General features: G+C 45.7%; 1 protein-coding gene across 7 annotated transcripts in view; it reads left to right on the forward strand.

The window, feature by feature from the left end:
• Positions 1-23,049, forward strand: part of LOC129038292 (uncharacterized) — a 39,893-nt gene that overhangs the window by 9,896 nt on the left and 6,948 nt on the right. For 2 of the 7 annotated variants that reach the window (XR_010126556.1, XR_010126558.1), the window contains 2 exons: positions 7,656-7,748; positions 20,304-20,989. Coding sequence is in view for 1 of the 7 variants with exons in the window: in XM_054491076.2 (XP_054347051.1) it covers positions 16,136-16,398 (263 nt within the window). In the remaining 6 variants the exon portion in view is untranslated. Of the gene's footprint in view, positions 1-7,655; positions 7,749-12,261; positions 12,390-15,618; positions 16,399-20,303; positions 20,990-23,049 lie in introns of those variants that run through there. The other 5 variants (XR_010126557.1, XR_010126561.1, XR_010126559.1 and 2 more) reach the window with 4 other exon arrangements.

A 23,049-nucleotide genomic window follows, 5' to 3' on the forward strand; every position in this document is an offset into this window, starting at 1 on the left:
GGAGACGAGGTTTCACTCTATCACTCAGACTGGAGTGCAGTCTCAGTTCACTGCAACCTCTGCTTCCCAGGTTCAAGCGATCCTCCCACCTCAGCCTCATGAGTAGCTGGGACTACAGGTGTGTGCCACCAGACCTGGCTAATTTTTGTATTTTTTGTAGAGACTGAGTCTCGCTATGTTTCCCAGGCTGGTCTTGAACTTCTGGACTCAAGTGATCGTCCACCTCGGCCTCCCAAAGTGCTGGGATTACAGGCATGAGCCACTGCATCTGGGAAAGCAAATTTCTTATTTTGCAATTTGGCCTTGGGGCCTGAGTGGCCAGGCTATGATTGTCTGTTTCCTCTTTGGAGTGGGGAAATGTGTGAGTTGAAGCACCAGTCACATACACACGTATCTATATGCATTTCTGTACAACCCAAGAGATCCAACTTTAATAAGGGGAAAAGGAAATCAGAACATAGAGGGGGCCTGCTGTTTACCATTAACTTGTAATCAACATGTCATTGAGTCCCATCTGCGATGGGTGTGTATGAGTTAGCTATTGCTACATAATAAACCATCCCAGAACTTAATTAGCTCATAGTTGAGCTGGTTAGCAATTCAGGCTGGGCTCAGCTGGGCCATTCTTCTGGTCTCAGCTCAGCTCTATGTGTGTGGTGTGTGTATGTGTGTGTGTTTAGCTCTGCTTCTGGGGGTGAGCTGGCTGTCAACTGGGGTACCTTGGTTCTCCTGCTTATGGTATCTCTTCCTCCAGCAGGCTAACATGGGCTTGTTCTCATGGAGATGGCGGGGTTCTGAAAGAAAAAGCAGAAGCATTCAAGATCTTTGAGCCTAACCCTGAAACTGGCACACTGTCATACTCTCTGCATTCTGTTGGCCAGAGTAAATAAGGCCAACCCAGATACAAGACTTGGGGAAACAAATTCTGTCTGTTGTCTGTTTATGGGAGCAACTATAAAATCTCTTCGCAAAGGGCATAGATAAGGAAGTATGAAGAATTGCTATTATTTTTTCAATCAGGATCATTATGCCTTTTCTTGCAGATGAGGTTTACCTAATTGTTCCAGATCAAATTCAAAACCTTGAAGTTACTAAGTGACTAGGCTGTGACTCAGTAGGATCAACTATACTTGACTCCAAAGCCCAGACACCTGTATAGAACACAGTACTCATGCATCTCCCCTAGGCCTTCAAGATTCTGGAGAGTGACACTTCTGTAAATGCCCATCTAGGGCTCTTCACTTATACCCATTGGGTATAATTCCCTCCAGAGAAAGCTGAAGTGTCTTGGAGGAACTTAAAATAACTTTGGGAAACAGCTGAGGGCTGAGTTTAGGAATCAAGGCTCCAGCAATATATTTTTTATTTCTAATTATAGGGGAAATTTGAAAACATATATAATGCACTCCATATGTTTGCAAATTCTTTTCGTCCATTTTTGGTGTTTGTAGGCTATTTATGATTTTCAAAGCAAGCTAAATCAAACTGTGCCTTAAACAACCTCTTACTCTGAAAAGCAAGCAACATAAAGATAGATCTGCTGAGAAGACATTTCCACCTGCTGCAATTTAGCCAAACAGCTGACTGTGTATTGAAGCAGTCCTTTGATTTGAACAGGGCAAAGCTGTATCCAAGACCCCAAACTGAGGAACTGCCATGGGGCACACATGAAAATCACACACAGCTAATGTATCTCTCACCCTGAACCAGGGATCCATATCCGTGGCTGCACATTAAAATCACCTGGGGAGCTTTTAAAATTCCCAAAACCCAAATTACAACAGACCTATTAAATTGGATTCCCTGGAGTGGGACCCAGGCAGCAGTGTTGTTTAAAGCTCTCCATGTGATTATATTGTGTGGTCAAGGCTGAAAACCCACTGCTTTAAACCAGTATCTTTTGACGAACTAGTTGCAAATAATTTCTCAAATGTAAAATGTTTGCTGCTGAATTGTAGGCTTTCAGTCTTATCTGTGGTACCTACTTACTATCTTTGCACAAACCGATCTCTGCTGCTTGTTTTATTCCTGGATCAACCCCATTCCATGGGTTTTGAGGGCATTTTATGTGCAGGACAGTGTGCTAGGTGCCATGGCCTTGGTGAGCATCATTGTTGGGGGAGGACTTTCCTGGGGAAAAAAATGTATTATAAAAACTCAAAACCATGCCATTTAGCGAACTGAGGCAAAAATACAAATACCTGGGTGGTCGCCTGAGAGAACATGGATAGATATCTTGGAATTTTAAAATCCATCTGATGACACCATAAGTGAATGTATTCCACTTTTTAAAAAACGCTGCTGTTATTCTCAGATATTGAGTTAGGATTTTTGTGTCAGCATGATGCTGCCTGGCCTCATCACTTGGGTTTGGAAGTGTTCTCTTCAATTTTTTATAGAGTTTGAAGAAGATCGGTGTTCTCCATTAAAGGTTTGGTAGAATTCACCAGTGAAGGCAACAGGTTCAGGGCTGTTTGTTTGTTTTTGGTCAGGAGGTTTTTGATTACTGATTCAGTCCCCTTAATGATGGATCTATTCAGATTTTGTATTTCTTTGCAATTCAGCATTTTGTGTCTCTAGGAATTTGCCCATTTTATCTAGGTTGTCCAGTTTGTTGGCATACACTTGTTCACAGTGCATTCTCGTAATCCTTTTTATTTCTCTAGAATTGATAGTCATGTCCCCACTTTAATTTTGATTTTAGTAACTTGTTTCTTCTGTCCTTTTTTCTTAGTCAGACTAAAAGTTTGTCAATTTTGTTAATCTTCTTGAAGAACTGACTTTTGGGTTTGTTGATTTTCTTGTGTTTTTCTATTCTCCATTATTTATCTCTGCTCTAATCTTTACTATTTCCTCCTTCTAACTTTGGATGTAGTTCTTTTTCTCATTTCTTAAGTTGTAAAGTTAGGTTGTTGATTTGAAATCTTTCTTCCTTTTTAATGTAATATAGCTATAAATTTCCCACTTAGGATTGCTTTCAAAGTGTCTCATAAGTTTTAGTATGCTGTCTTCATTTTCACTGGTCTCTAGTACTTTCTAATTTCCCTTGATTTCTTCTTTGACCAGTGGTTGTTTATGAATGTATTGCTTAATTTTTTTAGTTTTCCTTCTATTATTGATTTCTAACTTCATCCTGTTGTGGTCAGGGAAGATACCATGTATGACATCTATGGATTTTTTTTTCCCAACACAGGGTCTCACTCTGTCACCCAGGCTGGAGTGCAGTGACCCGACCTCGGCTCACCACAACCTCCACCTCCTGGGTTCAAGCAATTCTTCTTCCTGCCTCAGCCTCCCAAGTAGCTGGAATTACGGGTGGCCATCACCATGCCCAGCTAATTTTAGTAGAGATAGAGTTTCACCATGTTGGCCAGGCTGGTCTCAAACTCCTGACCTCAGGTGATCCACCTGCCTTGGCCTCCCAAAGTGCTGGGATTACAGGCATGAGCCACCACTCCCAGCCTCAGTTTTTATTTATAGTTTTGCCCCTAGTCTTTGGAGTAGATTCCTCCCTTCCATGAGCCAGAGAACTCACTAAGTCCATTGCACTATGAACTCACAGAGAACTCACTGCACATATTCCACAGTGAACTCACAAAGAACTCACTGTGTCCATTGCACTGTAAACTCACAGGGAACTCACTATGTCCATTGCACTTTGAACTTGCAGAGAACTCACTGTGTACATTGCACTGTGAACTCATGGAGAACTCACTATGCCCACTGCAGTATCTAAATGTAAAGGTTGCAGCTATGGGTCAAAAAACCAGCTCCTAGATTCTTTAATTTTTTGAAGGATTTTTCATGTCTCTATCTCCTTCAGTTCTGCTCTAATCTTAGTTATTTCTTGTCTTCTGCTAGCTTTTGAATTTGTTTGCTGTTACTTCTCTAGTTCTTTTAATTGTAATGTTAGGGTGGCGATTTTAGATCTTTCCTGCTTTCTCTTGTGGGCATTTAGTGCTATAAATTTCCCTCTACACACTGCTTTAAATGTGTCCCAGAGATTCTGGTACATTGTGTCTTTGTTCTCATTGGTTTCCAAAAACATTTATTTCTGCCTTCATTTCGTTATTTACCCAGTAGTCATTCAGGAGCAGGTTGTTCAATTTCCACGTAGTTGTGCGGTTTTTAGTGAGTTTCTTGATTCTGGTTTCCAATTTGGTTGTACTGTGGTCTGCGAGACAGTTTGTTGTGATGTCTGCTCTTTTACATTTGCTGAGGGGTGTCTTACTTCCAATTAAGTGGTCAGTTTTAGAATAAGTGCGATATGGTGCTGAGAAGAATGTATATTCTGTTGATGTGGGGTGGAGAGTTCTGTAGATGTCTGTTAGGTCTGCTTGGTCCAGAGCTGAGTTCAAGTCCTGGATATCCTTGTTAATTTTCTGTCTCATTGATCTGTCTAATATTGACAGTGGGGTATTAAAGTCTCCCACTATTATTCTGTGGGAGTCTAAGTCTCTTTGTAGGTCTCTCAGTACTTGCTTTATGAATCTGGGTGCTCCTGTATGGGGTGCATATATATTTAGGATAGTTAGCTCTTCTTGTTGCATTGATCCCTTTACCATTACGTAATGCCCTTCTTTTTCTCTTTTGGTCTTTGCTGGTTTAAAGTCTGTTTTATCAGAGACTAGGATTGAAACCCCTGCCTTTTTTTTTGTCTTTCCATTTGCTTTGTAGATCTTCCTCCATCCCTTTATTTTGACCCTATGTGTGTCTTTTCATGTGAAGTGGGTCTCCTGAATACAGCACACTGATGCAGTCTGTGTCTTTTAATTGGGGCATTTAGACCAATTACATTTAAGGTTAAGATTGTTAGGTGTGAATTTGATCCTGTCATTATGATGTTAGCTGGTTATTTTGCCCATTAGTTGATGCAGTTTCTTCATAATGGTGATGGTCTTTAAAATTTGGCATGTTTTTGCAGTGACTGGTACCAGTTGTTCATTTCCATGTTTAGTGCTTCCTTCAGGAGCTCTTGTAAGGCAGGCCTAGTGGTGACAAAATCTCTCAGCATTTGCTTGTCTGTAAAGGATTTTATTTCTCCTTCACTTATGAAGCTTAGTTTGGCTGGATATGAAATTCTAGGTTGAAAATTCTTTTCTTTAAGAATGTTGAGTATTGGCTCTCACTCTCTTCTGGCTTGTAGGGTTTCTGTAGAGAGATCTGCTCTTAGTCTGATGGGCTTCCCTTTGTGAGTAACCCGACCTTTTTCCCTGCCTGCCCTTAACATTTTTTCCTTCATTTCAACTTTGTTGAATCTGATGATTATGTGTCTTGGGGTTGCTCTTCTCGAGGAGTATCTTTGTGGTGTTCTCTGTATTTCCTGAATTTGAATATTGGCCTGCCTTGCTAGGTTGGGGAAGTTCTCCTGGATAATATCCTGAAGAGTGTTTTCCAACTTGGTTCCATTCTCCCCATTACTTCCAGGTACACCAATCAAATGTAGATTTGGTCTTTTCACCCAGTCCCATATCTCTTGGAGGCTTTGTTCATTTCTTCTCACTCTTTTTTTCTCTGATCTTGTCTTCTTGCTTTATTTCATTAAGTCAATCTTCAATCACTGATATCCTTTCTTCCACATGATTGATTTGGCTATTGAAGCTTTTGTATGCTTCACGAAATTCTCGTGTTGTGTTTTTCAGCTCCATTAGGTCATTTATAGTCTTCTCTACACTGCTTATTCTAGTTAGCAATTCATTTAACCTTTTGTCAAGGTTCTTAGCTTCCTTGTGGTGGGTTACAACATATGCCCCTTTAGCTCAGAGGAGTCTGTTATTACCGACCTTCTGTAGCCTACTTCTGTCAATTCTTCAAACTCATTCTCCCTCCAGTTTTGTTCCCTAGCTGCTGAGGAGTTGTGATCCTTTGGAGGAGGAGAGGCATTCTACTATTTGGAATTTTCAGCCTTTCTGCGCTGGTTTCTCCCCATCTTTGTGGTTTTATCTACTTTTGGTCTTTGATGTTGGTGACCTACAGATGGAGTTTTGGTGTGGATGTCTTTTTTGTTGATGTTGATGCTATTCCTTTCTGTTTGTCAGTTTTTCTTCTAACAGTCAGACCTCTCAGCTGCAGGTCTGTTGGAGTTTGCTGGAGGGTCCACTCCAGACCCTGTTTTCCTGGGTATCACCAGTGGAGGCTGCAGAACAGCAAAGTTTGCTGCCTGATCCTTCATCTGGAAGCTTCAATCCAGAGGGGCACCCACCAGTTGCTAGCCAGAGCTCTCCTGTATGAGGTGTCTGTTGGCCCCTGTTGGGAGGTGTCTCCCAGTCAGACTACACGAGGGTCAGTGACCAACTTGAGGAGGCAGTCTGTCCATTATCAGAGCTCGAATGCTGTGCTGGGAGAACCACTTCTCTCTCCAGAGCTGTCAGGCAGGGACGTTTAAGTCTGCTGAAGCTGTGCCCATAGCTGCCCCTTCCCCTAGGTGCTCTGTCCCAGGGAGATGGGGACTTTATCTGTAAGTCCCTGACTGTGGCTGCTGCCTTTTGTTCAGAGATGCCCTGCCCAGAGATGTGGAATCTAGAGAGGCCGTTGGCCTTGCTGAGCACGGTGGGCTCTGCCCAGTTTGAATTTCCCAGAAGCTTTGTTTACACTGTGAGCAAAAAACCGTCTACAAGCCTCAGCAATGGTGGATGCCCCTCCCTGCTCCAAGCTCCAGCATCCCAGGTTGATCTCAGATTGCTGCGCTAGCAGCAAGAATTTCAAGCCAATTGATCTTAGCTTGTTGGGCTCTTGGGCGTGGGACACACCAAGCCAGGCACCAGAGGGAATCTCCTGGTCTGCCGGTTGCAAAGACCATGGGAAAAGCACAGTATCTGGGCAGTAGTGGACTGTTCTTCCTGGTACAGTCTCTCATGGCTTTCCTTGGCTAGGAAAGGGAAATCCCCCAACACCTTGTGCTTCCTGGGTGAGGTGACACCTCGCCCTGCTTTGGCTCCCCCTCCACGGGCTGCACCCACTGTTCAACCAGTCCCATTGAGATGAACCAGGTACCTCAGGTGGAAATGCAGAAAACACCCATCTTCTTTGTTGATCTTGCTGGAAGCTGCAGACTGGAGCTGTTCCTATTCAGATATCTTGCCAGGAACCCCCATCAGTCTCTTTTAATTTAGCTATTCTGGAGGATGTGTGGTGATATCTCATTGATTTTCATTTGCATTTACATGATTATTGAGGAAATTGAACGCATTTGGAGATGATTTTTTATAAATTATCTATTCAGCCTTCTACTCATTTTTCTATTATTTGTCTTTTTCTTATTGTTTATAGGAGTTCTGTACACATTCTGGATGTGATCCCTTTGTCCGTTACATGTGTGTATATATTTTCTTCCACTCTAAAACTTGCCTCTTCACTTTCTTAATGGTCTTTTGATAAATAAAAATTATTAATTTGAATGTGGTCTAATTTATCAATCTCTTTCTTTATAGCTATTGGTTTTTGTGATCTGTTTAAAAAATATTTCCCTACTCAAAGTTATAAAAATAATTTATTTTATTTTTTAATATTTATGTTTAAAGCTACATTCCTTCTGAAATTGATTTTTGTGGGTAGTTTAGGATATGTTTCAAGATTTTCTTTTTACACATGGCTATCTAATTGATCTGTCAGCATTAATTTCTTAAATATATTTAATTTTTTTGTATTTTTTGTAGAGATGGGGTCTTGCTATGTTGCCCAGACTGGTCTCAAACTCCTGAGCTCAAGTGATCCACCCACCTTGGCCTCCCAAAGTGCTGAGATTAAAGGTATGAGCCACCGTGTCTAGCTACTTTTATTTTTGTACCCGTTAATCAACCTCTCTTCACCCTCCCTCCTTCTCACTACCTTTCCTGGCCTCTGGTAACCACTGGATAGAGTATATCTTCATGAGATCCACTTTCTTCAGTTCCACGTGACTGAGAACATGCAGTATTTGATTTTCTGTTTCTGAGTTATTTCACTTGGGATAACAGCCTCCAGCTCCATCCACATTACATTACTGCAAATGACAAGATTTCATTTCTTTCTATGGCTGTATAATATTCCGGTGTGTGTGTGTGTGTGTGTGTGTGTGTGTGTGTGTGTGTGTATTTGTGTGGGTGTATCACGTTTTCTTTCTTCATTCTTCTGTTGATGGGCATAGTCTCGGCTCACTGCAACCTCCGCCTCCCGGGTTTAAGCAATTCTCCTGCCTCACCCTCCTGATTAGCTAGGACTACAGGCATGTGCCACCATGCCCAGATATTTTCTGTATTTTTGGTAGAGGCAGCATTTTGCCATGTTGGCCAGGCTGGTCTCAAACTCCTGGCCTCAAGTGATCTGCCCGCCTCAGCCTCCCAAAGTGCCGGGATTACAGATATGAGCCACTGCACCTGGCCAAATTTTGGCGATTATGAAGAGTACTGCACTAGATGTGGAGTGCAGAATCTCTTCCATATATTGATTTCCTTTCTTTTAGGTAGATACTACATACATTTTAATCCCTGTTTTAACTTACATAAGGCTATGTTAACTATTTTAACTGTGGATCTGTGGGATCCCATTTTATTATTTTTATTTTTTATTTATTTATTTACTTTTTTGCGAGGGAGTCTCCGTCTATTTCCCGGGCTGGAGTGCAGTGGTGCGATCTCGGCTCGCTGCAACCTCTGCCTCTTGGGTTCAAGCCATTCTCCTGCCTCAACCTCCCAAGTAGCTGGGATTATAGTTCAGGCAGCCACCATGACTCCTGGCTACTTTTTGTATTTTTAGTAGAGACGGGGTTTCGCCATGTTGGCCAGACTGGTCCTGAACTCCTGACCTCAGGTGATCTGCCTGCCTCGGCCTCCCAAAGTGTTAGGATTACAAGTGCAAGCTACCATGCCCAGCCACTGGGATCCCATTTTAATCAAGCCAATTTGTAAGTGCCAAAAATTTGACTTTTTAAATTTATTATTCATTGTGTTAGCACATCTGTTCCTAATATCAGATATTTTAGGGCAATGGCTACTATGACTATGGGACAGTTAGGCAAGAGTATAAAGTGAGCCACACCTATTTTTCCTCTATTTTATATTTGCTTTCCTAAGATTATAGGGGGTACAGTGTTTAAACTTAGTGGCATCTCAAAGTATAATTTGAGCTTCTGCATTAAGTCTACGAATTGGAAATTTTTGGATTTCCAATTGGGTTAAATTATGGACCTTTGTATATGTAAATATATATAAATTTTAAAATTTAAAAATATTATAGACACGTAATTTATTTATTTAGGTCTTATTTTTCCCCCATATCTGGGTTGGTTTTTCCTCCTTGGGATTCAAAGACTCCCACTCCACCTCCCGCAGATTGGGGTTTGCACTTAAAGAGTAATCGCAGTCTCTGCCGCGATTTAGCTCCAAGAGTACATTTAGAAGCCCCCATCTAACCATGTGTAACAATGCACTTAGACCCCTTGCCTGAAGTATCAGTCCTTTTTCATTGTCTATCTGGGCAAAATCATTTATTTATTTATTTATTTATTTATCTATTTACTTATTTATTTTTAAAATGGGGTCTGGCTCTGTTGCCCAGGCTGGAGTGCAGTGGTGCCATCTCAGCTCACTGCAACCTCCGCCTCTCAGGCTCAAGCCAGCCTCCTCCCTCAGTATTCCAAGTAGCTGGGACTACAGGCATGTGCCATTACACCCTGCTGACTTTTGTACCAATTTTTGTATTTTGGGTAGAGACAGGGTTTCACCATGTTGCCAGGCTGGTCTCTAACTCCTGCGCTCCAGCGCTCAGCCGGCCTTGGCCTCCGAAAGTGCTGGGATTACAGCGCCACCACGTGTAGCATGGCAAAATCGTTCAGAATGCCTTATATCTCTAGGTGGGAAACAAAAAACTTTCTGTCTCCTGTGTCCAGCCCTTTTTACCTTTCAGTGTTTACTGGATAAACTCTGGTGGTTCCGAGTGGAGTGGCCCTGCCTGTGGGCAGTGGTCTTCTTTTCCAGAGTGTCCCAAGCAACCTTGCCAGGGTGGGGTCAGCATCTAGCCGGGCTACTGTGGCCTTGCCCGAATTTTCTAGGCTACAGGCCCTCGTTGAGTTCATAGGCAGCAGTGCTCAATAAAGTCTGGGCACACTGCTGGATGCTCTGCACTCCTAAATGAACTGCATGACCTGCTCTGGGGTTTTAAAAGGGGCCAGAAGGAAATGCTGCTTGCTCTTTTTCCTCAGACATCGTACCATGGGTCTCCAACGATGGGATCTCATATCACAGTCAGGGATGAATACAGACAGCAACAACATGAGACCAGGTCCAGAACAGCACCTTTGTGGGGGCCATGGCCCAAGGTGGATGCCACACACTGACTCCGTGTGGGGCTGGAAGCATGTGAACAGCTCCAAAACACATCCTCCCTCTACTGAATCTGAAATGTCCAGAGCAAGGCGTGTCAGGCATGTGCTTGCAGGGTGCATGTGAAAGCATCAAGTTCACAGACTGCCAATGAGGGCCACACACCCCAGCCCTGATAGCTCCCTCTGCGCCCAGAGCCATGCTGGGGTGCGGCGTGTAGACTCTATGCCCTGATTTACTTTCGGTTTGGTTGGGTGGGTGACAAACGGGATTGCTTCAATCCTTTAGCCACTGTCCGTTGATTTCTCACAAGCCCCAAATATGGGTGGTGCCGATCCAGAGACACCTCCAGCCTTCTCAGACTTGGGGCTGGGCTGTCCCATGCTGGCTCTGATTGGCAGCACAGGCCATTTACTGGCCAAAGGCCCCTTTGAAGGAAACAGTACTGTGAGCCCTCGGCCTGCTACACACAGAGGCTCTGGAGGAGAGAGGGAGGAAGTCCTTAAGCCAGGGTCTTTGCTCCCAGGTTCTGGGGTTCCTGATCTGCCAGAAGGAGAAAAGGCAGAGGTGGGTATGGGGCTGAGGCAAAGCTTCACAAGGAGGTGCAATAAACATGCTCCCCTTGGGCAGAGCCCCACAAAGGTCAAACAAGGGAGGGACAAAAAAACTGTATATATTTACCTTTGAACAGTTTTCTTCCTCCCTGGTCCTCTGGTCACCTCCAACTTTCTTGCTAGATCAATTCCTGGTTGCTGGGATGTAATTTGCGCAGAACCCAGGTGCTAGGAAAATTTTTTTAAAAAGAAAATTATAGCATCCAGAAGGGTTAAATGGATGATAGAATAAAGAGATAGGCAGAGGCCAGGTGTGATGGCTCGTACCTGCAATCCCAGCACTCTGGGGGGCCGAGGTGGGAGGATTGCTTGAGCTCAGGAGTTTGAGACCAGCCTGGGCAACACAGCAAGACCCCTGTCTCTACAAAAATAAAAAGATTAGCCGTGTGGGTGGTGCATGCCTGTAGTCCCAGCTACTCAGGAGGCTGAGGTGGGAGGATCACTTGAGCCCAGGAGTTCGAGGATAGAGTGAGCCATGATTGTGCCACTGCACTCCAGCCTGAGTGACAGAGTGAGACCCTGTCTGTATAAAGAGAGAGAGAGTGAGAGAAGCAGAGAATGGAGAATGAAGGAGAGAGAGGAGAGAGAGGGGTCTTGCAGGCTGGGTCTTAGCCAGTTGAGGGTGTCAGAGGCAGGGTCTTCAGGAGGCTGCCACGGTGATGGTACCGGAGTGTGGGAGACGGAGAAGATCAAGACACATAATTTTTAATAGATGTTTTGCTGTGTCTTAAGAACAAATGTTTCTTCTTAGCATTCCCTCGAAGGACTACATAAAGGTTTGGACTGCTTTCAGTCTTACTTTATGTCAGGCTATTATTTTTTGGAAGGTGACACCAGGCAAGGATGGGCCATATTGGGGTTCCATGTTTACATGGGTAACATTGCACTGAGACTTGTGTTTTCATAAACGACAGTCAGAGAGGATTTTGCTGCCACCCAATTTTTATAGAAGAGCAGAAGCACTCCTGCCTTCATGTTGTGGAAGACAGAGAAGGTGGGTGTGGGATCTAAGGACAGCAATCCTGACTTCACCTTCTTCCCCAAGGGCAGGGTCAGAAGCCCAGGTCTTCCTGTTCTGATCTCAGTCTCGGAGATAAATCAGGCACATCGGGCTTTTCTTCTGAAGAAACATCCACACAATGCCAAACAAACTGGGGGACATCGAGCGGTTTGGCCCACAAGGGTTGCAGAATAACCGAAGAGGGTGGCTTGGCGCTGGGTCTCTGCTTTATTCCACGGCTTTGTTTCCACTCAATTGTAACTGAGGATTGGCGGTTTCAGACCCCGCACAAAGTCTGTATGAGTTTTCTCAGCCGCAGACAGTTGGGCCTCTTTGTTTTGGTTGGCAGTGTCACACCGAATGCAAGTTCGAGGAGGTTCTTTGCTGAATGGAGGACGGGAGGCCTGTGCCGGAGACAGTGGGAGTGAAGAGGGAAACCCGCCGGCGTACAGACGGTTAAGGCAGCCAGGAAGCCGCGCGCTCCGTGGAAAACCTCTGTTGAAAGCCCCTTCAGTAGTTTAAAGTCTAAAGAGTAGCTGCTGCTACTTTTGATTTCTTCCTTAAAGGGGATCAATTAGAGCCCTCAGATCGCGTCCCCAAAGGTCCTGGTCTGTGCCTGCTGACTCAGGAGAGGCCGACAGCGCTCCCTCCTGCGACCGAGGCACTTCTCCTTAATTGGTTTGAAAAATTGCAGCTGGATCCCGACAGCTGCTCCTCCCGGGGTGGGTCCGGAGGGAGGGAGCGAGGAGGGAGGGGACAGCTCAGCCTCCCGCCTCCCAGAGCCTCTCCTGAGGCTCCCACCCAGCGCCTTTCTTTCCTTCCTCCCTTCGTTTATTTCTGGGACCCCTCCCCCAAACTTTCTTTAAAGCTTGGTCGCGTGAGGTCTCCTCTGAGGTTTTGCTCTCTGCGGTCTGGGACGCTAGAGAGTCACTTTCCTGGTCTCTGCCCGGCTGGAGCAGGCGACTCTGCTGTCGCCTTCAAACCTTTGTTTGAAAGCCCATGTATCGTTTTCTCTCCAGCATTCATTCTGTGCCCTGGTGTCCCGGAGCGCTGAGCCTGCTCTGGTGACTCCATAGGCTTCCTGGGGAAGGCAGAGCCGCTGCCATGTGTCCACGGGTCCCCGGGAGAGGCAGTGGACAGCAACTCCTGGCTTCTGGCCTGGAGAAGAAGGAGCTGCGTTTGCCTTAGCCTGGGTTTCCTCCTCTATAAATGAAGGGGGCTGGATTAAATTAATCTGTTCTCAGATCCCCTTTTCTTTTTATATATTTATTTTTATTTTATTTTGTTTTGTTTTATTTTATTTTATTTTTTGAGATGGAGTCTCTGTCACCCAGGCTGCAGTGCAGTGGCGCTATCTCGGCTCACTGCAACCTCCACCTCCTGGGTTCAGCCTCCGAGTAGCTGGGATTACAGGCGCTCGCCACCACACCTGGCTAATTTTTGTATTTTTATTTTTATTTATTTATTTTATTATTATTATTATTTTGAGATGGAGTCTCACTCTGTTGCCCAGGCTGGAATGCAGTGGCACAATCCTGGCTCACTGCAACCTCCGCCTCCTGGGTTCAAGCGATTCTCTTGCCTCAGCCTCTTGAGTAGCTGGGATTACAGGTGCTCGCCACCACGCCCGGCTAATTTTTTATAATTTTTGATAGAGTCAGTGTTTCCCCATGTTGGCCAGGCTGGTCTTGAACTCCTGACCTCAAGTGATCTGTCCACCTTGGCCTCCCAGAGTGCTGAGATTACAGACGTGAGCCACCGCACCTGGCCTAATTTTTGTATTTTTAGTAGAGATGGAGTTTCCCCATGTTGGCCAGGCTGGTCTCGAACTCCTGACCTCAGGTGATCCACTGACTCGGCCTCCCAAAGTGCTGTGATTACAGGCGTGAGCCACCACACCAGCTCAGATCCCTTTTTCTTTCTGCTGATAAAAATTCTGTTCAAACAAAAGTGCCAGGAAACACACCCAACAGAGCCATGGGACTCAGTGCCACTCCCTGGTTCCCAGCTCTGACAGGTCCCCAGCAGCACAGAGCTGCCCAGGGCACAGCTGGAAAGCCAGCCAGGCTGGGTGCTCCCCAAGGCCCTCTCAGCTCTAACCTTCAGGGGTCTTGGGCTATGGAGTTTTCAGGAGGGGCCCTGGAGACAACAGGACTAGTGGCACCGCAGCCTTTCCCTTTCAGGGTGCTTAAGTGCCCTGGGCTGGTGGAGGGCTGGGCACAGGAGAGAGGCAAGTGGTAATCGTGTTTATGCTGCGGAGGACTGTAGCCCCATTGTACCTTAAAGCGAGTTGGGGGAAACAGACAGGTGTTCCCAGCCCCATCTCCAACTCCCCTCCCCCATCCCCCAGAGACGGGGTTGAAGAGGAAGTCCAGACGGGATTGAAGAGGAAGGCCAGATGAAGCTTTGGCATTTTTTTCTCAGTGCAATAGAAAGTTATGGAAAGATTTTACATACAGGGTTCAGCATTATACAATTTACACATTTAAAAGATTTACATGTTTAAAAAAACTAGACTAGGCTGGGTGCAGTGGCTCACGCCTATAATCCCAGCACTTTGGGAGGCCGAGGCAGGCGGATCACTTGAGTTCAGGAGTTCGAGACCAGCCTGGCCAACATGGGGAAACCTCATCTCTACTAAAAATACAAAAATTAGCCGGGTGTGGTGCTGCACGCCTATAGTCCCAGCTAGTTGGGAGGCTGAGACAGGAGAATTGCTTGACCTGGGAGGCAGAGGTTGCAGTGAGCCAAGATCACACCACTGCATTCTAGCCTGGGAGACAGAGTGAGACTCTGTCTCAATAAATGAATGAATGAATGAATGAATAAGTAAATGAATAAATTTGACTAAAAGGTTGGAGAGTGGGTTGAGAGGATAAGTCTGGAGGCAGGAAAAACTGGGAATGTATTCACCAATCTTATGAAGAGATGAAGGCGTACCCAAGAGAAGTGAAACCATATGTCCACACAAACACAGCAAGAATTGCTATAGGCTGAACGTGTGTGTCTCCCCAATTCCTATGTTGAAATCCTCACCCCCAAGGCGATGGCATTTGGAGGCAGGGCCTTCGTGAGGTGACTGGGTCATAAGAATGGAGCCCTCATGAATGGGATTACTGCCTTATAAAAGAGGACCCAGAGCGTTCATTGGCCCCTTCTGTCATATGAGGACATAGTGAGAAGGTGCCCTCCTGGACCAGGAAACAGGCCCTCAGCATACACCAAATCTGCTGGTACCTTTTCTTGAACCTGCAGCCTCCAGAACGGTGAGAAATAAATTTCTGTTGTTTGTAAGCCACCCAGCTGTGGTATTTTCCTATAGCAGCCTAAACAGATTAAGACAGGAATGTGCATAGCCACACTATTCATAATCCCCCCAAAGTGGACACAACCCTGATGTTCATGGGCAAACACAAGCATACTGTCATTTACCCGTCAATGGATAAACAAAAGCACTATATCCATACAAGAGGATATTGTCCAGCCATAAGAAGGAATAAAGTGATGATATTGATGTGTGCTACAACGTGGAAACTTTTCAACAAACTTGAAAACATGCTGATTGAAAGAAGCCAGTGACAAAAGACCACATATTGTTGGATTCCATTTATATTAAATGTCCAGAACAGAGACACCTATAGAGATGAAAAGGAGATTTATGGTTGCCAGGGAGAGGGGAAGGGGAGATAAGGAGTGGCTGCTCATGGATATGGGGCTTCTTTTGGGGTGATGGCATGTTTTGGAATAAGATAGCAGTGATGGTTGTACAACTTTGTGAATACACTAAAAACTACTGAATTGTGTGCTTTAAAAGGATGAATATTATGGCAGTGAATTATATCTCAATTTTTTTAAATGTAAAAAGAAGACCAAGCATCACAGCTCATCTGTAGTCTGTGCTTTGGGAGGCCAAGGCGGTAGGATTATTTGAGGCCAGGAGTTCAAAAATCAGTCAGACCAACGCAGACCCCACCTCTACAACAAATTTAAAAAATAGCTGGGCGTGGTGGAGCATGCCTGTAGTCCCAGCTCGTCAGGAGGCTGAAGCGGGAGGACTTCTTGAGCCCAGGAGTGCAAGGCTGCAGTGAGCTATGATGGCACCACTGCACTCCAGCCTGGGCAACACAGCAAGATCCTCTCTTAAAAAAATGAAAAGTAAAAAGAAGAGAGGGAAAGAGAGAAAAAGATGATGGGAGCTGGGACAAAGATAGTCGTGGGGATGGATGAAGCAGGTTCTAGAACTTATAGAAAAAAAAGGAATAGAGTGTGCCAACAGCTTAGATATAGAGTGTGAGAGAGAAGAGTGGAGGCTGGTTCTCAGGCTCCAGACGCATAAGCCTGTGTGGAGCGCAGCGTCGCTGAGCAAGACAGGTGTGGAGGATGAGAAGCAGGGCCGCAAGATGGGAAGGGAATCTGTGTGGAGACGGTGCCCTAAACATGCTGCCTTGAGGAGGGACCTCCGCATGGGGTGGCCGGGTACAGCCAGGTGAGTGGGACAAAGCCACAGTGAGGGGAATCCTCAGGCCGCCCTCCTGTCTGCTCCCCTGTGTGCTGGGCTCTGCAGCTCCCTCCATCCCAGCTCGTTTCTTGCCTTCTTTACAGGGATGCTATCTCCTCTAGCAAGCATGCCTTCCCCACCTTCCCCACCCCAGGCTGGGCCCTGGGCTCATCTTTATCTTTGGGATGGCTACGTGGGATTGAAAGTGAGTGCCTCCCAGTCTGTGTGCCCTGCTAGGACAGGGATCTATTTGGTTTTTGTTTGTTTGTTTGTTCGTTTTCAACTTCATAACCAGACCAAGTTCTGGTACACGGCAGGTATACGAGACATGGTTACTGAACTGGACTAACGTTTTATTTAGAGTTGGTCCATTCTCTTAATTACCTATCTGATCCGCATTCTTAGGCTACGATGGCCAAAACCCCATGTGGCATTCCAGGTGTGGACCTGCCACAAGGCAGTTGTGTGCGGGAGAGCGCGCAGCGTGGGGTTAACTGGGCTGGTTCTCAGTCTTGGTTCTGCCCTGAGCTCGTTGTTTCTCTTCAGCCGGGTGAACATAAATATCTCTAGGACTTCGTTAATCCCCTGTAAAGTAAGGCCTGTGCCCTAGATGTCCCCGGAGACTGTGCCATCTGGTGGAACTTCCTGTAACGATAGAGATGTTCTGTCTGTGCCGTCCAACATGGGAGCCACGCAGGACACATGGTGACTGAGCACTGGGACCGTATGCCGCGTGGCCAAGAGCGGCTCAGCTCTAAAGTCTCCTCCAGCTTTATGATGTCACTTCCTGTATCTTCTCTACACATTCTTTCCTTCAGCCTGTTGTTTTTAAGTTTTTATGTAGGAAAGTAGAAAACTCAGAATATGTTTCATCAGGTTTTTGTTTGGCGAAGTGTCAACATGTTTATAACAGTGTTAAAGATAAAGGAAACCTTTTGGGTTATTTTGGAGAATTGAGGGCAAGACAAAAGGCTCCCTAACTGCAGGAAAAAGGGAGGGAAGTCATGAGCTCTGAGAGGGCCTGGCAGTGTCTGTGAACACATGAGATGTGCCTATCACCCCAACTCTGCCAAGGCAGCATGCAAACAGCCCCTGTTGCACCTCCACTTTCTGCCTGGAGGCCCAAGCAACTGAAGGCTGTCGCGTCAGCCCAGATGCTGGGAAATGCCAATTTGGAACCCCAGGACTTACTGCCAAACCTATGGGCCCATCCCCTGTACATGTAAAAGTACACCCACCCCATCATGGACATGCTATTTATAGGAGTGTTTCTCAACTGGGGGCAATTTTGCCACCTGGGGACATTTGGTTGTCACAAATGAGGGAGGGGGTGCTAGTGTCATTTAGTGGGCGGAGGCCAGGGGTGCTGCTAAACCTCCCACAGCCCACAAGACAGCCCTCACAACGGAATTATCCAGCTGCCCCAAACCTCAGTAGTGCTGAGGTTGTGATACCCTGATTTATGGCAACGTTCCCTCTGAAAATACAAAGCTCTATTACTTGGATCCCTGAAGCAGAAGTAACTTTTTAATAAACAAAATGGCTTATTTTCAGACAATTTCATCATCTGGTTCTCTTTATTAACTATGAATAAGGCCAGCAGTTCTTTTTGTTTCCTGTTATTTACATCATATACAATTTATTAATATCTCAGTTAGGTAGAGTGCAAATGACATAACCAATTAAGTGAAAAAAAGAATTATCACAACATTTTAAAAATTGTATTGATCAATGGAAACACTCAATCTTATATGAGAGGCATATTTTTCTACTTTGTTCTTGCATAATTTCGACTTTCTTTTCCTACTTTCATAGGAAAAATATATATGCATATATTTGTATACATTTTAAATGGGCTATACTTTGTAATTACAACTAGGCTGTAAAAATGCTAGTATTTATAAATGCAGTTAGATAATATTTATCAGACAATATCATCAAGTATTTAATATTTAGATTCAAGAGCTTCATACATATTAATTAGCTATGAGCAGTCTTGCAAGATGATATTTTCTGGTTTCATTGAGGGAAACCAAGATGTAATAAGGGATAAGCGGTTCCCTCAAGGCTGTAAGAAGGAGCAAGTTCCAAATATTCCTATATTTCTATTGCTTGGGTCTCTGTATACAAATCAGCAAATAATTACTTTTTAGTTTTAATAGCTCAACTTTTTATTCACTGTTTTTTAAAACTGAGCTTCATTGAGGTATAATAACATTAAAATTAAAAGATACAGTTTAATGGGTTATGACTATTGTTTTTAAACTTGTTTACAGCAAAATTTGTTAAATGTACAATAAAAATAGATTTCGGAGGCACAGTTTGACTACACAGCATCTTAGTACATGGCAAAGACCACAGTTGTTCAGTAAGTCAATAAAATCTCAATAATTTTGTCACGTTGGGAGAAAGTCCAGTGTGACTAAATAGGAAGAATTTTGAATTGAGAATGTCTGTAGTTTTGTTATGAATTAGGAGTTAGGGTATCCTGCTATGAAGTCACAGTACAACTGACTTTGCTTTCGAATCTCGATGTCTTCATCCGGACGGGGATGGAGACTAAAAGAGGATTAGACTAAAAGATCTCTCGGGTTCCTTGCAGCCCACATGTGCTGTGGCTTCCAGTCCATGCTTTCAGAACAGTCACCCCGGCCACTCCCTCCTGGAATTCCTCCTCCCTTCCCGTCCCTCCACACCCTGCTGCTTTCTCCTCCTCCTGCTGCTCTTCCTTGACCTCCTGCCCAGCCTCTTCTGAAATGTGGGAACAATGCAGGCTTTACCCCGGCCCTCTGATCCTGGCACTGCCCGCTCTTCATGGCGGTAGCAGCCTCCTGCCTGCTGGTAATGCCCAAGTCTGTGTCTCCGCCCCAGCTTCCCCTCCCATGGCCCCAGGAAAACATCAGACGGCCTCAGGATATTTGTCCAGCAGTGTCCCCAGGCACGTCCGACTCCCCACGCCCAGACTCTCTCCTTCTCCCTCCCACCCCACATACTGCTTCTCTCCCCGTTTTCCTTGTTTAGGTGAAAAGCACCAGCACTCATTTCAATCTCAGAATCACTCCCGGGGGTGTGTTCTTCCTGCCACATGGAATCTTTATACTAGAGATGAAACAACTAGGCTTAGGGAAGTGGAGGAGCATGTCTAAGCCACACAGCCTGCCAGTGGTGGAGACTGGATTTAAAATCAGGGGTGTCTGACTCCAAGGCTAGGGCCTTGGACCACTGCCCTACACTCCAGCATGTGCCCCAGCCGGGGACCCCGGGCGCTGTCCTCAATGCCTCCCCCTCACCACTCACCGCCGCCCCATTGCCAGGACCCGAGACTCACAGGGCTCTCAGGTCAGCTCCCCTGAGGACCTCTACCCCTGGCTCCGTTCACCCACCCTCATCCTCCCCTGGATACATCCATCTCCTAATCAGTCTCCTGTCTTCCTCTCTTGAAGCCACACTTTAAGTTGAGAAAAGGTGCTGTTCCTACAACACAGATCAAGCCACCTCCCTTGCTTGAAACACTCCAGTGGCAGTCCACAGCTTCTGGGACAAGAGGCAGCCTTTTACTTGGCAGCAGCCTCTCCATCTTCGTCTCCAGACTTACAGTCCGATCTCATTATTTCTGGATCCCATACCTGCAAATTCACCTCTTCACTAAAATGTATTTGTAAACCAAATCAATACTTGTGGCTTCACAGTGATTCACAGACTTGTACAGAGCAGGGAAAAAATCTGAGTAGTCCAAGGCACCTGTTCCCAGCTGAGGTGAAGCAAGGTGACCCCTCTGCCTTCTTGTCCTAGCTCACACTATAAACAAGTGGTCCTTCCTGCTGTCTATCCAGAGCCATGCTTTTGCATTTTTGTACTTTTGTTGGTGATTTTGCTGTTTAAAATGCCCCCAGGCATGGTGCTGAAGTGCTGTCTACCGTCTCTGAGTGCAGGAGGCTGCGATCTGCCTGTGGAGACAATACCTGTGCCGGATGAGCTGCCTTCAACGTGAGTTGCAGTGCTGTTGGCAGTAAGTTCAGCCAGGTACATCGAGGCCAAGGAAGAGGAAATTCACTTCTGCAGGCCCTTCTAGAAAATGCTTCTATAGTAGGTTGTGAAACTACAGAAAAGAAAGAAAAGCAGCTAAATTTGTGGATTCGTGAGATGATGTCTGATACAGTTTGGATGTTTGTCCCATCCAAGTCTCATGTTGAAATGTGATCCCCAGTGTGAGAGATGGGGCCTGGTGGGCGGTGTTTGGGTCATGGAATCTGGTCCCTCATGAATGGCTTGGAGTCATCCTTGCAGTAATGAATGAGTTCTCGCTCTTCTGAGTTCCCATGAGAACTGATTGTTAAAAAGAGCCTGGCATCTCCTCCTCTCTCTCTTGCTTCCTCTCTCACCATGTGACTTGCCGGCTCCCCTGCGCCTTCTGCCATGAGCGGAAGCAGCCTGAACCCCTTAGCAGAAGCAGATGCTGGCACCATGCTTCCTGTACAGCCTGCAGAACCAAGAGCCAAATAAACGTTTCTTTATAAATTACCCAGCCTAGGTGTTCCTTTATAGCAATGCAAAGACTGACAATAAATGATTTTTTTTTCAAAAAGTGTGGTAGCAATATTGTTGTGAGTCTGAAAGCCAAAGAAGTTTACAGTAAGGAAAATGTCAAGCCCTTCTCAGCTAGTGCTGACTGGCTCCCATGTTCCATAAGCTGATACAGTGTGAAAAAGGTTAAACCTGCAGGGCAGGCGAGGCGGGTTCTGCAGATCAGGAGGCTGTGGGAGAATTGTAAAAACACCCTCTGAGTGCTATACAAGAAAAGAGTTATGTGGAAGGGCAGGTTCTCAATGCTGATGAGACCTGCGTGTTCTACTAGGATGTTGATAAACAAACCTATGTAACACAAATGGTGTTTTAGCTGATGAAAACATTGTGACCAGATGCTCACAGAACCCAACCCATGCTTTCTCCAGGAGAAATAGCTCAGTATTTGCTAGTTCAGGGTCTGAAGCACGTTCGTAGAACATAACTACCTCCAATCACAAGAATTGGCTGTGCTTCCCACTACCCTTACCCCGGGAGCTCCAGTCCCATTGAACTCTCTGTAGTTGCCTGAAGATGCTTTTCCTGGGGTGCCCTCTCCTCTCCATCTAGTCACCCAGATCCATCCTTTAAGCCTCAGCCCCAGTGATGCCCAGGAAGTCTCTCTAGACCCTCCCCTAGGGCAGCTGAGAATCTTTTCTTCAGCACCAGGTGACATGCCCTGCACACACCTCTGACTCAGCGCGCATCACAGCAGCGAGATCGGTCACACACTCCTCCGCCTCCCCCACCAGCTGCTTCAAGGCAAGGCTTTCTCCTTCCTTCCTTCCTTCCTTGTTTCCCTCCCTTCCTTCCTCCCCTCCCCTCCCCTCCTTCCTTCCTTCCCTCCCTCCCTGCCTCCCTCCCTCCCCTCCCCTCCCTCCCTCCCTCCCTCCCTCCCTTCCCTCCCTCCCTCCCTCCCTTCCTTCCCTTCCTCCCTCCCTCCCTCCCTCCCTCCCTTCCTCCCTCCCTCCCTCCCTTCCTCCCTCCCTCCCTTCCCTCCCTCCCTCCCTCCCTTCCTTCCCTTCCTCCCTCCCTCCCTCCCTCCCTCCCTCCCTTCCTTCCTTCCTTCCCCTCCCACATATGTATGCATATTAGTATATGTGTATGCATATAGACATGTTTGGGGAGGTGGTGAAAAACAGTACTTCAAGATATTTCTTATGTTGCACTTTTATTTCTAAATTAACCTACAGTATCATGCCTATTTAATTGATTTGATGTTGTATTCTGGAATTTAGCACAGAGCCTGGCCCAAAGAAAGGACAATAAATATTTGCTGAAAAAAAGCAAAAAGCTTAACAATTCTATTCATTTTACTTAACTGAAGTTCCTTGTGTCATGAATTTTTAATAAATAGTTTAAAATTAACATGTTAAGAGCATCTTCCCTTAAATATTTTAAGTAATTCCTCTACCCCCCACTTTTTAATTTGAGCTATATCTATAATAAAATTTTGTTGAGCAAAATAAACTCCAGCTTAATCCAAATTGAATAATTAAAAATGTGGAAGAAGTAGTCTGAATTAATGAGTTTTCTCAGTGTAATTCCAGAATATTGAGCCAGAGGAGATCTTAATTTACATGTGTGTTAATTAGGCTCTTCCAGGCTAGCCTAGGAGATAGGAGGGAAAGAACAGAGAGAGCCTCAGCAGGCTGCTGGGGCCTGAAAGGAAGGTCATTCACAGGCAGCCCGGGCGTGGTTTCAACAGCAACTCTAAGATGCAACACCAGCTGCCTCCGCTGAGCTGGCAGTTGCTGCTCCAGGAGCTGGGGCTGCTGTCACAGAGCCCTGGCCACCTCAGCCCCTGCTTGGCCATGGTTTGTCCTGACTCGTTACTTCTACCACTGCTTTCTCTGCCTGCCATCTGCTTCTGTCCAGACTAGCGAGTGCTGAGGGTCTCTACAGTTTCAAATTCAAATCCCCCTGCAAAAAAAAGCATCCGATTGCTTCAGATAGTCACTCTCCTTCCTGCTGGACTGAGATCTTGCATCGATTTCTCTCCTGAGATAAAGGCCTCCCTCTAAATGAGCTTCCCTTCAGCCCAACATCTTCTCCCTGGGCCCGGACAGTGAGAAG

The sequence above is a fragment of the Pongo pygmaeus genome, chromosome 5 (genome assembly GCF_028885625.2).
Source record: "Pongo pygmaeus isolate AG05252 chromosome 5, NHGRI_mPonPyg2-v2.0_pri, whole genome shotgun sequence".
In the NCBI taxonomy this organism is placed as follows: Eukaryota; Metazoa; Chordata; class Mammalia; order Primates; family Hominidae; genus Pongo; species Pongo pygmaeus.